Source organism: Diceros bicornis, chromosome 20, assembly GCF_020826845.1.
Source record: "Diceros bicornis minor isolate mBicDic1 chromosome 20, mDicBic1.mat.cur, whole genome shotgun sequence".
Lineage (NCBI taxonomy): Eukaryota > Metazoa > Chordata > Mammalia > Perissodactyla > Rhinocerotidae > Diceros > Diceros bicornis.
This window is the reverse complement of record NC_080759.1, coordinates 20,141,092-20,157,464: the sequence shown is the minus strand read 5'-3', so window position 1 is coordinate 20,157,464 and position 16,373 is coordinate 20,141,092. Positions and strand designations below refer to the sequence as shown.

The window sequence follows — 16,373 nt, the reverse complement described above, 5'->3', positions numbered from 1 at the left end:
AGCGGAAGTACCAGCCCCTATGGTGCATACCTGAGTCCCTAGAACGAGGGACTTCCTTGCCGACGAGAGGCAATCTGGTCCATGGTCTGTTTCCATAAAGTTTTGTTGGAACGCAGCCAGGCCCATGCAATTATGTCGCTGCTTTCACCCTACAGTGGCCAAGTTGAGTCCATATGCCCACAAAGCCTAAAATATTTACTATCTGTCACTTTACAGAAAAAGTTTGCTAACTCCTACCGTAGACCATGGAATTTTCTTTTTTTTTTTTTTCCAATTATTTCACTGAGGTCATAATGGTTTATAACATTGTGTAATTTCAGGTGTACATTATTATTTATCAGTTTCCGTACAGACTGCATTGTGCTTAACACCAATGGTCTAGTTTTTATCCGTCACCACACATATGTACCCCTTTACCCCTTTTGCCCTCTCCCCTACTCCTTTTCCCTCTGGTAACCTCTAATCTGTTCTCTTTATCCAAGTGTTTGTTTATCTTCCACATATGAGTGAAATCACACGGTGTTTGTCTTTCTCTGTCTGGCTTATTTTGCTTAACATCATACCCTCAAGGTCCATCCATGTTGTTGCTAATGGGACGATTTTGCCTAGAGCACTGAATGTTCTTACACAGAGCAATGCCTGCACAGAAACCCCCCAAAGCACCTAGCCATCAGTACTACAAACAACCTCATTCTACTCGTGGCTGGGCTCAGCCAGACCCCACAGCATTGTCACTCCTGGGGATATGATCTCACAAGATTCTTGGTAACACTGGCTTAGGAAGGGTTAAATCAGTATTTTTTCCTAATGAAAAATGACACAGTACTGAGTTAAAAAGAAAAAAAAAATCAAATATTTATAACTCTTCATCATAGTGCTCCCTTTTTTTGTTGTGTGTCTATCTCCTTCCCTGGAGGAAGGGACTGTGTTTGAGCAAAGCGTCTGGCACACAACAGGAACTTAGTGAATGCTTGCTGACAAAAGGAAGGAATAGGAGAACAAAGGAAGAGAAGAAGGAGGTAGAAAGGGAGAGATAGAAGCAGAGAAGGAGAGACAGAAACAGGCAGGTAGGTAGGCAAGCAGATAACCTGGGAATAACTTGCAAAAGTAACAACAGCATGTAATATAAATTTAAATTGAAAAAGCAGCACATTAAATTATATATACTATGTGATCTATAAAAAAACAGAAGAAAAGGACAGGAGGAAACATACCAAAATGTTTTAACAACACTTGCCACTATGTGATGGGATTATATTTCTTTATGCTTCTGTTTTTTTCCAGAACTTTCTTTATACCAAAAAAAAAGTTCCCCTTAGTAAAAAAAAAGATAATTTGTATCATCCTTATAAAAAAGATAAGTTGTATCATCCTATAGAAGTACAGGTGATTTAAACAATGTTTGTAAGAAAATGGGTTTTTCATTTTGAATATACTATTTTTATCCTAAATTATAGGAATGCTATATTTTCTGAAGAACTTTGTCATCATTATAAAAGTAGTACATTGTCTATACTGAAGATAACATAGAAGTTATAAAAGAAAATAAAAACAAAAATCACCCATTAGAAATAATCAGTTAACATTTCAGTACATTTCCAAATGAGTAGAGACCCACACACATGCAAGCAGGCAAACACACACACACACAATTAGTTTTACTTGCTTTTGAATTTTACATAAAGTAGAATCACACAATATGTATTTTTTGCCTAGCCTCTTTTGCCAACATTATCTTTGTGAGATTCATCTATATTCTTGTGTGTAGCTGTAGTTGGTTCATTTCCATAGCTGTGTAATATTTTATTATATGAGAATACAACAATTTATTTAACCATTCCTATTGATGGGTATCAGGGTTATTTCCAGTTTGTAGCTCCTATGAATAAATTGTAATCTATATTCTTGCACATCTCTTGGTGCAATGTACACACATTTCTATTGATTATAAATTTGTTGTATACTCAATGTTAGCAGATAATTACAAACTCTTTTCCAAAATGATTGCACTAATTTACACTCACTCTAGTACTGTATGAGTATTCCCATTTTTCCATATCCTTGCGAACATTTGTTTTTGTCACTGATTGATTTCTTATCTTAGGTTACTGTGATCTTTAGTTCCAAATTTTCCATTTGTTCTTTTTTTTATTCAACAAACATTTTCCATGAATTTGGTTCTTTTTCATATTTCTAGCCAGTGCCAAAATGCTCAGCCTTATTTCAATTTCCTTGAACATATTAAACAAAGTTCTTTAAAAGTCTGTTCCTGATAACTCCATTATCTGGAACACTTCTATCTCTATTTTGTATTGAATCTCTTAATTTCTAATCACGTTGTCTTGTCTCCTCTTATGTCTAGCTATTTTTGATTAAGTACCTGACACCGTACTTATGGAATTCCACTACAGATCTTCCTTGACTTATGATGGGGTTACATCCTGATAAACCATTTGTAAGTGGAAAATGCATTTAATACACCTAACTACCAAACATCATAGCTTAGCCTAGCCTACCTTAAATATACCCAGAACACTTAGATTAGCCTATGGTTGGGCAAAATCATCTGACATAAAGCCTATTTTATAATAAAGTGCTGAATATCTCATGTAATTTATTGAATACTGTACTGAAAGTGAAAAACAGAATGGCTGTATGAGTACAGAGTGGTTGTAAGTGTATTGGTTGTTTACCCTCACGATCATGCGGCTGACTGGAAGCTACAGCTCACTGCAGAGTATCCTACTGCATATCACTAGCCCTGGGGAAAGGATCAAAATTCAAAATTCAAAGTACAGTTTCTACTGAATGTGTATCACTTTTGCACCATCCTAAAATCAAAAAAATTGTAAGTCAAACCATCATAAGTCAGGGGCCGTCTGTATATGGAAAACAGTATAAATAATTTGAAGCCTAGAATACAGTAATATTATTTTCTTTAGAAAGGGTTTACATTTGCTTTTAGGAGCTAATTTGAGACAGTTAGCAACCCTAGATTACCTTAATCCACTTTGGGGTATTGAGATGAGTTAAAGTTGAGCAACAGTCCCTGCAAGAAGGTCATTCTATTTCAAGTTCACTCATATTTCTAGGCTTATAGACTTAAGGGCTTCCAATCCAAAGTTTGTGTGGGGCCTACTCTTAGTGAGCCTTGGATTCTAATTTTTCTCCCTCTAGCCTTGTAAAGCCATCAAAATCTCTGCTCAATTTATCAGCCTCTTGGCTAATAAACTAGAATTGGCAAAAACCCTTGAGGAAATGCTAGACTCCCCTTTCTGGGTTTCCTTCTTCTTCTTGATCTAGATATCATCATTCTTCGTTGTCTTATTAGTTCTCCCAAGTCTTTAAGTTCATTTTTAAGAAATTCTGTCAGCTTTTCTAGTTATTCTCCGCAAGTTGGTTGGTCCAAATTCCTTAATATGCTCTTGTCATAAGCAGAAGTCCACCATTCCCTCTTTTATTTTTTTTATAACAGATTTATTAAGATATTCATTCACATATCACACAATTTACCCATTTAAAATGTGCAATTCAGTAGTTTTTAGTACATTCAAGGAGTTGTGCACCCATCACCATAATCGATTTTAGAACATTTTCATCACTCCCAAAAGAAACCCTCTCTTCAGCCCCTGGCAACCATTAATCTACTTTTTGTCTTTATGACTTTACCTAATTTAGACAGTTTATATAAATTGAATAGTACAATATATGGCATTTTTTGTGTGGCTTCTTTCACACAGCATAATATTTTCAAGGTTCATACATATTGTAGCCTATACTGGTACTTTACTCCTTTTTTGTGGTCAAATAATATTCCATTGTATGGATATATCACATTTTGTTTGTCCACACATAAATTGATTGTTTTGCATTGTTTCCACTTTGGGCTATTATGAATATTATGAACATTTGTTCATAAGTATTTGTGCGGACATATGTTTTCAATTCTCTTGGGTATACACCTAGGAATGGAACTGTTGGGTCAAATGGCAATTCTATATTTAACATTTTGAAGAATTCTCAAATTGTTTTTCAAAAGTGGCTATACCATGTTTCAATCCCACTAGCAATGTTTGAGAACCATGCTCCTTTTTTAAGCAATTATTTTTAACACCCAAATTTACTAACCTTAACAAAATTAATAGATCAATCACACCTCAATAAAGCTGAAATAAATAAATAAAATAGAAAATATCTATCTACAGACATAAACATAAAAATAATTCTATAACTATAAAGGAGAAACAAAATGAAAATAACATAATAAAATATGAATTTTAATATGTCAATGCTCAGGCACAGCTACATTCAAAGACAGAATGAAGAAGACCAAAGCCTATATCAATTTATAATGAATAAGCCAGGATTTAAGAGAAGATTAGAATCTATTCTATATCTGAAGTATAGGAAAATAAAAAAGCAGAGATATAAAAACTAGTGTTAGAATAAATAATAACAGGGGCCGGCCCCGTGGCTTAGTGGTTAAATGCGCGCACTCTGCTACTGGCGGCCCAGGTTCGGATCCCGGGCGCGCACCGACACACCGCTTGTCCGGCCATGCTGAGGCCGCATCCCACATACAGCAACTATAAGGATGTACAATGTTTTCCTATGTTACTTTACAGAAAACGTATTTCCTAACTTGAAATGTTGAGGCATTCATTTATCCACTAATATTTAAAAGACCTTAGAAATCATATCCTGTGACAAAGGAATAGAGAATAGATTGCAAGAAGAAATCTTAAAATAAGAAGCCATAAAAAACTTATGTAATAGAGTTTTGGGGAAAATTTCAGACTAAGACTAAAAAATAACAGGCAAGCCAAAGACACATAATCTCAATGTTATTTTTATAACATCAATTCCTTATCATTAGGCTTCAGTCATCCATTGGGTTTTAATAAGATTCCTGCATTTCATGTGTCTCCATTAATCTTAAAATATTTGGTTTTAAGTCTGTTAAAAGGAGTCTCAATTCTCTTGTATACTTATGATTGATTTCATTGCTTTTGCAGTAATTATACTATTGCACTAAATTTTTGACTATATACTTGAGGATGTTAAAATACTGAGTAGACAGAGAAAGATGCTAGCCCAACTCTTCATACCCTTTCCTCCCAACAAAATACACTTTTGACTTGGCCCTAATGAGCACCAAACCCAACTAGGCTCCCTCTTTCTTCAGGTTTCTCCAAATAATGTTAATGAGGGAGGAAGAGAGGGAAGAAAATAAAGCACAAGTAGCTTACAAGCAATGAAAGAAACAGCAAAATCAGATAAAACAAATAGATCTAGGGAAAGAAATGGAAGCAGCTTGGGCAAGTAGATACGGGTACAAGAGGGCAGTTAAGCAAACAAAGATATCTGGAAAGAGAGGAAGAAGGAAAAATATGTATGAACTTATGAATTTGAGAGAATAAAAGGATTCTGATGGGACTAGAAATAAGATCCCATTCTAACAAAGTTTATACTTAGATTTATAGCAACTCTAACTCCATGGCCAGGATTGTTCTCTTTAAGCATTTAGCAAAAAGAGTTCCACTGGGGAAAAGTAATGGTGTAAAGTGGGGAGAAGATAGGTGAGAGAAGTGGATGAAGAGGGAGAGAAAAGAGGAGGAGAGGGAAGAGAGTAGAAGGAAAAGGAAGGAGGAGAAGGATGGGTGTAGAAGTAGTAATACAATCAGCAAGTTGGCCATGTGGAAATTAACAAAACAAACCTTAACTAAATTGGAGTTGGGAAGGCCTGAAGGGGGAGCTTTCATGCCCTGTCATACATCACCAATTACACCAAACAGGAATAGAAGTACGCTTTCATCTTGGACAGGAAGTAAAACTACTTTACTACTGAAGGAAGATTTTTCTCCCCACCTGGCAACAGCCCAGCCAATGAGAAGCACCTCAGTACACTGCTACCTTGTACTTTCCGCCACGGGATTTTTGTTTAGAACAGCCCCTCCTTACTCCTCCTTTTTCTCTATAAAAGCAGCTCCCCTCCTTTATTTTCTGGATTTGCCTATGGTTTGCCATAGCATGCACATCCCAAATTGCAATTCTTTCGGCTATTTCCAAATAAACTTGTTTTGAGGATAAAATAATAGGTGAATTTGCTTTTAAGTTGACATATATGGTGTCAGAAGTGGGATCTCAGTCAACTAAATGTTCTGAGGGAAACCTTCCTTCAGGGACCCCGGCTGGGTTTATGTTTAAGAACTTTGGGCCCCCTAAATGTGCTTTTTTTTTGGTGAGGAAGACTAGCCCTGAGCTAACATCTGCTACCAATCCTCCTCTTTTTGCTGAGGAAGACTGGCCCTCTGCTAACATTTGCCCATCTTCCTCTTCTTTATATGTGGGACGCCGCCACAGCATGGTTTGATAAGCCATGCGTAGGTCTGTGCCGGGATCTGAATCTGCGAACCCTGTGCCATTGAAGCGGAGCACGCAAACTTAACCATTACGCCACTGGGCCGGCACCTACATGTGCATTTTTAACCAAGTGGGCCAAACAGACCAAAGGCAGTCCAGAATTACAATGGCCATTATGAGGAATTTTCGGTCTCTCCAAACTAGCTTTTCTTAAAACCAAAGCGGAAGACCGCAGCTCTAAAATTAAGCAAAACGAATGGTATGTCTATTTTCATTGGTCTCTGGAGGCTTCTGGATATGCACAAAGCTCTAAAATTGCTGCACAAGATACCCTGCCTAAATTAGCCAAAACAACTGAAAAACTGAGGAAGAACAAAATGGCTTCTGAAGCCTCAGGTCCCCCTCCCCCTTCTTCTTTGTCTCAGGTGCCATTATGTTTGTCTTCCCAGAATCCTTTGTCTCAGACCCCATCCCAGCAGCCATCTTGTACCTAGGCTCTGCCCTGACACTATTTTCTTCTCTTCCCCTCTGTGAAAACCTGTCCCTTTAAAATCAGACCCTCTGAGGGCTCAAATACTAACCCCCTAATTACTATTTCTAAGTTAACTGCAGCAAATAAAAAACCAGAAGGAAAAATTTAAATAGCAATTATCCCAGACCTTTGATAACAGACAAAATGACTCCAAAAACAGTTCCTAAAGGATCCTTACACTTTGCAAATAAAAATCTTTAGTAAAAGACTTTGGCCACCTGAACAAGTAACCTTAATTTAGGCCATCTGCCAGAAATACAATTTGGATCCAACTATTCTTTTACATTTTGTACCTGAGACATGGTTAAATATTTTAAAATGAAAGCTATGAGATCTCTCTGTCTATCAATACATCTATGTATATATTATAGAGATGTGATATTTTTCTACATCCAGATGGTATTGCTAGAATTGACTTGTAAAAGGCTCTATTTAATTGGCTTGAAATTAAATGCTTATAAATTAAGTATTCTTAAAATCTCACGGGCTGGCCCCGTGGCTTAGCGGTTAAGTGCGCGTGCTCCGCTGCTGGCAGCCCAGGTTCGGATCCCAGGAGCGCAGTGACACACCGCTTCTCCGGCCATGCTGAGGCCTCGTCCCACATACAGCAACTAGAAGGATGTGCAGCTGTGACATACAACTATCTACTGGGGCTTTGGGGGGAAATAAAATAAATAAATAAAATCTTTAAAAAAACAATCTCAGAAATATAATAGAAACTAACTTAAATGCTTTTCAGGTTCATGTGATCTAGGATCAATCTTTAGTAAATAAAAGCTAGCTTAAGGTTGTTGGTGCGACTAAAAATAGGCATGTCTTCAGAGTTGTTAGTATTGGGTGTAATCCAAATTTACAACGTTTTTCTCTGTGGGTTTACTAGTCAAGTGGGCTCGTGCTGTTTCTGTTATAAAATTTGTCAGCAAGAAAGTAACTTAAAATAATGGTTGGCTATTTAATGTCTAATCCAAGCATGATTGTTAAAAGGAAGTAATTAAAAATAAATGTAAATAAGATCAAAGTTTATACTAGTTAAACTAAATAATGGATAGTCATTGAATACCTAAATCATTTTCCAAACAAGATAAAATATTAAAACATTAACTCCTTTACTTTTGGCTTCTTATCACAGGGAAACTAAAGATATTTGAGTCTGTAAGTGAACATGTTTTATGCCACACTGAGAAATCTTTTATGAAAAAAAAAAGGCACATGTTTCTAGAAATTTATAAAAGGTATTTTAAGTTCACTGTGCTGCAAAATGCTAATATAGTTCACAATTGGTTACTTCTTAGTTTTTACCAGGAATTGAGGTTTTAAGGGTTAAAAATTCTAAAATATGTAACTAAAGCTACTAGAAACAAAAAGGGAAACATCTCTGTAAGCAAGGAAAGTAGAATGGTGCTTTGATAAAAGAAGGCATGAGGAATAGAAATGTATTCTGTTAAGGGAAAAGAATTTTATGAGTGGTCAGGACTGGCTAAGATTAGAATGAATGAATTTTTTTTTTTTTCCTGAGGAAGAGTCGCCCTGAGCAAACATCTGTTGCCAATCTTTCTCTATTTCGTATGTGAGCTGCTACCATAGCATGGCCACTGACAGACAAGAGGTGTAGGTCTGTGCCCGGGAACCGAACTCAGGCCGCTGAAGTGGAGCATGCCAAATTTAACCACTAGGCCACCAGGGCTGGCCATGGAATGAATGAATTTTAATATCAAAATAAACTGATACAAAATTAAAATCTGGCTTTCTTTTCTGTTGAAAGGACAAGGTTTCTTGGGCTATTGGTCTGATGGTGAAACAGACTGAAAGCTTCTTTACCTTTAAGCAATATGCCTAGAAAATAGATTTTGTGTTTTGTCAAAATACTTTCCTGTGTTCTATCAGGTCTTTAATTACTTAAGACAACTGGGTCATCTTAATATTGAAGGAGTGGTTTTGCTTACAACTATTTAACGTTTTGCATTTGCCTTTGAAACCTATTATTGTTACTTTGGTCAAATAGATACTTAAGTATTATTACATAATGATCTGTGATCCTATTTGGTCAAGCATCCAAACCTTTTGATATTTTTGACAAGTTTCCCAAAATATTCAAATTTTAAATGACATCTTTTCAACCTGGATGTAACTTTGAGATTTTCCAGAGGGCACCTGGGACATCTCAAATGATTTATTCCCTCTCCTTATGAAAAGAGAGACATTACACTAATTAGACTTATTTTGTATGTCAAATTACATGAGAAGCATGGTAAAATAAGCAATAATAAACCTTTTTAGCTTATATTGTATGGGTGAATACTACTAAAAAGTGTTCTAGAAATTGTATAAAGTTCCTAAATATCTGATATGTCCTATTATAACGTTATTACCTATAATTCTAGTTGCTTCCTAAAATGTATGTCAAAAACACCCAAATTTTCTTGTCAATTACCCATTGCAAAGCCAATTCTTTTGGTTATGCCCAAATAAACTCATTTTGAGCATAAAATAACAGGTGAATTTGCTTTTAAGTTGACAGCCATCGGCTCTATGGCACTGATAAATGGTCAAGGCCCCAGTCCCATCTCCTTAACATGCAAACTGCAAAACATGCAAAAAAATTTCCTCAAAATGCAAACTGATGCAGCTCTAGAAATCAACTCTCCAGGGAAAACTACTTTTCTATCTTTTGTTGTAGATCTATATAATCTCCAACTATGAAACTACTAAGCCTCAGTAATCACTTCCAATCACTGTAATTGGGCTAGGATCTACCCTTACACATTAATAGATAAACTCCTCACTTTGCTTTGTTATTGCCTTTTTCTCCTAGGACCACTGAAACCGGCAAACAGTTAGCCATTGATGATTAAGCAGCTAGTAACTATGGAGAATCAGAATTGGCCCCCATCCCCACTAACTAACCAAAGGAGTTTGGGATGGGAGGCCTGCCCCCAGAACAGGCCACTACCATAGACATCTCCGGGTATCTGGCTGGGTCTGTGCTAAGCCCATTCTTAGTTCCAGTTGCCCTTTATAAAAGACAGTTACGTTTGTAAAGAAAACCTCCATTTGTAAAGTTATCTTCTTCCCTGTACCAGGAAGAAGGAGGGGATAGCCTTACCTAGAAACTCATCAGAATGGAAGGTGGAAGGCAAAGACTTAAATCTGCATGATAAACTTACCTATTGTTAACTATGCTGTTTAGGTAATATGCTATCTGACGCCCACTAGGTTCCTATAGGTAACATCCCCCTGGAGCTGGGGTCACCATGGTAATGGGTATTTGAGCTATTTCTTTCAGGTACTGAACCCCTTGTCCACTTTAGGCCAGATTGAGACCACCAACCCATCAACTGGGCCCTTTTGACGGCAAGAGGTTGGAACTCCACCCTCAGGGCAGGCTAACGCCGCCACCATTCTGTGAACTACTAAGAGGCATGAAGCCTGACTACACTTGCACACATCATCGATTACTTCATCTCCCCTCACCTCCAATCATTTCAGACTACCTTGCCCTCTTCCCCATAAATACCCCTGAGTCCCTATTTTCGGGGAGGCAGATTTGAGACTTGTTCTCCCGTTTTCCTTACTTGGCTGCCTTGTGATTAAACCTTCTCTCTCTGCAACTCATTGTCTCAGTGATGGCTTTCTGGGTGGCAGGCAAAAATGGACCCGGTGCGGTAATACCACAAGTACCAAAAAGAGCCAATTCAGGGGCCGACCCAGTAGTGTAGTGGTTAAGTTTGCGTGCTTCGCTTCCGCAGCCCAGGGTTTGCAGGTTCGAATCCTGGGCACAGACCTAGGCACCACTCATCAAGCCACGTGTGGTGGCATCCCATATACAAAATAGAGGTAGATGGGCACAGATGTCAGCTCAGGGCCAATCTTCCTCAGCAAAAAGAGGAGGACTGGCAACAGATGTTAGCTCAGAGCCAATCTTCCTCACACGAAAAAAACAATAACTAAAAAAAACAGCCAATTCAGGCTGCCATTTGGTGATAGCATTATTCACAGGTGAAAGTGAGGGAGGCCAGATTACAGATGCGCAGACTAGTAGACATTCTAAAAAACCAGGGGCCATAGCACACATAGTGTGTTTGAAGGGCACCAGGAATGTTGCCTATTTTAAATAACTACCTCTACCCCACTGGCTTAGCAGAGCACTTGAAAAGTATTAATCAGAAAACCTAACGTTTAGGTTAGGCTTTTATATTTCTAGGATACTCCACATTAAAACATAAATGGCCATGGGAAAGTAATAGACTAGGTCTCTGACACATCAGATTTTGCCATTATAACACTAAACAGACATCAAAGCCCTGCAGGAATAGGACAGGTAAGTACCACTGGTGTATAAGGGGTAGAAGAAAAGTATGGTTTACAAAGCATTGCCTAGAGGAAATTCCTGCCCTGGGGAAAACTGGGCATACAGAGAGGAACATGAAAGCCCTAGGCCCTGGGAAAAATGGAAGACAACACAAAGTTAGAGAAAACGGAAAAGGGGAAACTCAAAAACAAATTAACCACTTCACAATTTGGTTTCCTGCTGGCTGGGATGGTCAACTCCCAAAGGTATAATCCCAGAGCAGCCAGCAGAGTATGAAGCAATCCTGAATACCAGCTCTATCTTTCTTTACCAGAAAGTCTGGGAAAAGCAGGAAAACAATCTCTAAGACCACTGATTGCCAGTAGAATATATCAAGTACAGCACTGGAGATTTCTAAACTTTTCTGTCCCTTCACCCACATTCCCCACACTACCCCACATCAGGTGAAAAACTGATGGGGAAGATAAGGAGAGGCATGTAGAGGGGAAAATGGACTTGCATAGTTTGCAAACGTTCCCCAAATGGTTCTGACATGTATCTTTCCTCTACAGCGACAAGCTCCTTCCTCCACCTAAGTCTAATTAGACCCCAGTTCCACCAAAATGATAAACAGACCCAGCATACTATCTTTCCTTTCCAAAGGAGTTCTTAAAATTTTTATGTTTGAACTGATACATGATTTTGATTGCCACCTAGTGGAAGAAATAGAATTAACCACAAGCTAAATAGGATAAGCAATCTAAAAGTATCAGTGTTTTTCTATGCTCTGACAGCTGAAGATAGTTTCCCGAAGTGGTTATATGTAAGATGATTTTAGGTAGCAGAAGGATGAATGCTATTTTAATTACTTGGTATTTACTGCAATGCATATTAGGAAAAAGTATAAACAATACTTCAAATCCATCATTTCACAAATATGTGAAGATGAGGCTAAATTAACCCTAATTTTTAATAGTTAATACAATTTTTAAAAAATATATTAAATTATAATATTACACAGGTGGTAATGGGATATCACCAAAGTCATACGGTGACTCTAAAATGACTGAAGTTTTGGAAATAGTTGTCTAAGCTAGTTCTTCCAATGGAAGATACTTTTCCCTCAGTGTGTCTGAGTTTTATTTATGTATATAAAGTGAAGTAACACACATTTTAATAGAAATAACAATGTTTTAAGGTACTCTTACTTTTTCCTCATCGAAAAAAGTTTGTTTTCTTAAATAGAAATTATTTCATAAGCAAATTAGCATTCAATATTGCTAAGTTTCTATAAATATTTGCCTTCTTTAAAACATGCTTACCTAAGTAGTTATCTCGTGATTGTAAATAGTTGATTCCCTTTCATTGTGACAAGTTTCATTATAGAAAATATATTTCCATTTAATCTACACAGTTAAACAAATTCTCAGAGAACTGTTTGAACTCCTGCCAACTTATTGCAATGGAATGCAATTTAATGACCTATGTTCTATTGTCACAGTAGTCAATTATTTATCATAGAATTTAGAAGTTTCAAGAAAATCCTGAGCATTCAATTAGCATTCATTAGTTCTTGTATTCACTGATATTGGAACATACAAGTGAAAATTACAAGATTCATTTCATTATATTCTCTGATGGCCACTTTAAATGACAATGATACATTTCTCATGTGATAAATTTCACACTGCCACCTCCTGTAAGAAAGACTAAAAAATTAAATATCTGGAAAACAGAAACAGGATTATCAAGACTAGTTTAAACCAATCCTCCTTCATCTCCTGGATTGGAACCTACTGTGACGCTTAACAAAACGAGCATTTTGTTGGGAAGGAATAGGAGGGGTTGTTGAATAGTTGTTGGGTATTTACCTAACAGTATCTGCCACATCTCCCACCTCAAGCATTCAGTTTCCCTCTGAGGAGGCAATCACTTACAATTCCTATTTATTCCCCCGCTCATTTATACATATTGTATTATATAGAATTTATTGATTTATTTTTACCCAAATGGTGGTATACTATACACACTACTCTGCGCTTGTTATTTTTTCACATAACAAAATAAGTTGAAGATTTCTTCCATTTTGATATGTAATAAAGCCACTTCCTTCCTTTTAATGGTTAAAAAATATTCCATTGTGTCAATGTGCCATAATTTATTTATCCAGTCCTGTAAGAAGAGACATTTTGGTTGCTTTCAATCTTTTGCTATTATAAAAAATACTGCATTAAATAACCTTGTACATATATTATTTGACATTGCAAATTAAATCTTAGAAATGAAATTGCTGGGCAATGTACATTTTGGAATTGCTGCTGGCGTTTTTTTTTCAGGATCAGGATCACATTAAATTTATGGATTAAAATTTAAAGAGCATGACATTTTATTTTAGAGTCTTCCCACTGAGAGTAGAATATGCCTTTTTGTTACACGTCATATTTTACAAATTCTAATATGCACATTTGAACAATTCTAAAATATGGATGCATCTCATAATCCAGGACATCTTTTAATCACTGTCAGCCAGATGGCAGACATGACAGTAAATATTCCTGGTGGTATGACACGTTAACTGCCATCTGGTCATTTCAGTCATCAAACTATTTAAGAACCATTTGAGTAAGAAATATGAGCCATGGTGTTGTTAGAAAACCTTCTGTGACACCTTCTGGTAAGACCAGGAAAGTGCAAGAATCAAAACTAAAAGAAAGTGTCAGTGATTTGGTAGAAACTCCTTTCAAGAAATGCAACACTATCAGTGCTCTTAATGGTACGAAGGACAATTTTGTGTGTGGGAAAAAGCATGGATTTTGATGACTCCAAGTCAAAACGTGACTCAGAAGAATCAGATTCTAAATATGAAGACTCAGATTACTCATATCTTAACTGATATATTGTGTATATTTTCATTTTTATAATTGCACAAGAGATATATGATAAAATACCAAATAAGTCCAAGAGTTCTTTCAATAAGCACACAAAAAATTTTCTAAGTCCTAAGAGATGATTGCATCATAGGTACTGGCGGCAATTTATCTTAGTGTTACATTAAAAAAAAAACAGTGCAACTTACAATCTGCATCTCAGATTTGAAGAAATATTCTAAATCTTATTTTAGGTTCCTCAGTAGTATTTGTAAGTTTCTCTCATACAGATTTTGAATATTCTTAAAGCTATTCCTGTGTATTTTATCTTTTCTTCCATTATATTTTCTCATCAGAATACTACTTATTTTTGCCTAGTTTGTAAATAGCCACTTTACTGAATTCTTTTACTATTTATAATAATTTTTCAGTGGATTCTTTTGGGTTTTCCAGGTATACAATGAAGTAAATTTTAAACTCAAATGATCTTAAACTATCTGCTGGAATTTAGGCTCAGTGAAGGTTAAGGGCTGTGTATTACTTTTACTGTTCTATCCCCAGCACCTAGCATATTACCTTGCACAAATCAATATACATTTATTAATAAATGAGTTATGTGAATGCATCTTACCTCATAAAACTTACCCCAACCCCTCCCCTGACAGAGATGTTGAGTTTAGTCAAAAAAGTCAAATATAAACGAGGAAACAGTATCCATATTTATTCCCTCCCACAAACAAACATACAGATCCTGTAAGAGATTGGATATTTTATAATCAAAGCTAAATATGTTTGGTTATAATTAGTTCTATTTTAGTAATTAAAAACCCTAATTATGAAATTAGTGTTTTATTTTAAACACTTACCTTTTGGATCTTAGATCTGATGAATCAAACTGGATATTCATAGGTCCAGGATTTATTTCATGATCTACCTCAGGGATGAGAAGATGCCTAGAATCACTACCCATGTTTGCCATTTTTCTCAGACTCTAAGCATTGAAGAAGTCAGTCCTATATAAATCAGAAAAGATAAATAATTTAAAGTTTAATTAAAATATTATTTTACTATTAATAAGTAATATATTTGCATGCATAAGAAATTAGAAAAATATGGGAATTTGCTGAAAATATCTTAATGAGGTATATGCCTAAAATATTTATTTTATCAGAAACTTGCTAAGTTGAAATAATTTGTAAAGGTACATGCACCCCTGTGTTCATTGCAGTGTTATTCACAATAGCCAAGACTTGGAAGCAACCTAAGTGCCCATCAAGGGACAAATGGATAAAGAAGATGTGGTATATATACACAATGGAATACTACTCAGCCATAAGAAACAATGAAATCCAGGCATTTGTGACAACATAGATGGACATTGAGGGTATAATGCAAAGTGAAATAAGTCAGAGGGAGAAGGTCAAATACCACATGATTTCCTTCATTAAGTAGTAGATAATAACAACAATAAACAAACACATAGAGACACAGATCGGATTGGTGGTTACCGGGGGGAAGGGGGCAGGGAGGAGGGTGAAAGGATAATTCGGTACATGTGTGGTGATGGGTTGTAATTAGTATTTTGGTGGTGAACATTATGTAATCTATGCAGAAATAGAAGTATAATGATGTACACCTGAAATTTGTACAATGTTATAAACCAATGTTACTGCAATAAACAAAAAATTAAAAAAAAAAAAGAAATGGAGTTACTGCTTATTTTTCAGCTTAATAAAAAATAAGTGTGGTAATCCATTTCTAGTAATAAAACAGATTAGGCTATTTGGACCCACTTTCCTGCAGAAAACAACTAAAAATACTGGATAAAATATAAAAAACATCTTTTGAAAAGTATCAACAATAGTGAGAAAAATCAGGCCATTTGTAGGTGAAGTTAAGGACCTAGAGAGGTAAATAGCTCAAGGAAGTTGCTTCTGCTCTGAGGGTATTTGCTGTACCAGGAGAAACTGGGCTGAAGATTTCAAGGCTTTGTGAAGTATTAGTGAAATAGAAGACAAAACCTGGGATTTGCCCAAAGTAAGGAAGGATTGTAATAGGAAATCATCCCCCCTCCCTACCTCCCATAATACAGCTGGGACTACAAAGAGCTTTACCATCAGATTAGGGGTTAACAAGAAGTAAAACTGCCTCACTCCCTCACAAGGGAACTACAAACAAGTTTTTTGACACTGACCACAACTAGTGTGTGTGTGTGTGCGTGCACGTGCGCACGAGGGGAAATGTTATATACCACAAACTTCACCTCATGTGAATTTGCAAGGTGGTCAAAGAACTCTTTTTAAAGCTGTGAATATAACTTAAG

The 16,373-nt window shown here is 36.3% G+C and overlaps 1 protein-coding gene across 8 annotated transcripts in view; it reads right to left on the bottom strand.

The window, feature by feature from the left end:
• SLC38A9 (solute carrier family 38 member 9) overlaps positions 1-16,373 on the bottom strand; it is a 100,401-nt gene that overhangs the window by 71,811 nt on the left and 12,217 nt on the right. For 3 of the 8 annotated variants that reach the window (XM_058564073.1, XM_058564072.1, XM_058564074.1), the window contains one exon: positions 14,917-15,063. In XM_058564073.1, coding sequence (XP_058420056.1) covers positions 14,917-15,029 — 113 coding nt within the window. In that variant the 5' untranslated portion in view covers positions 15,030-15,063. Of the gene's footprint in view, positions 1-14,681; positions 14,802-14,916; positions 15,064-16,373 lie in introns of those variants that run through there. The other 5 variants (XM_058564075.1, XM_058564078.1, XM_058564076.1 and 2 more) reach the window with 4 other exon arrangements.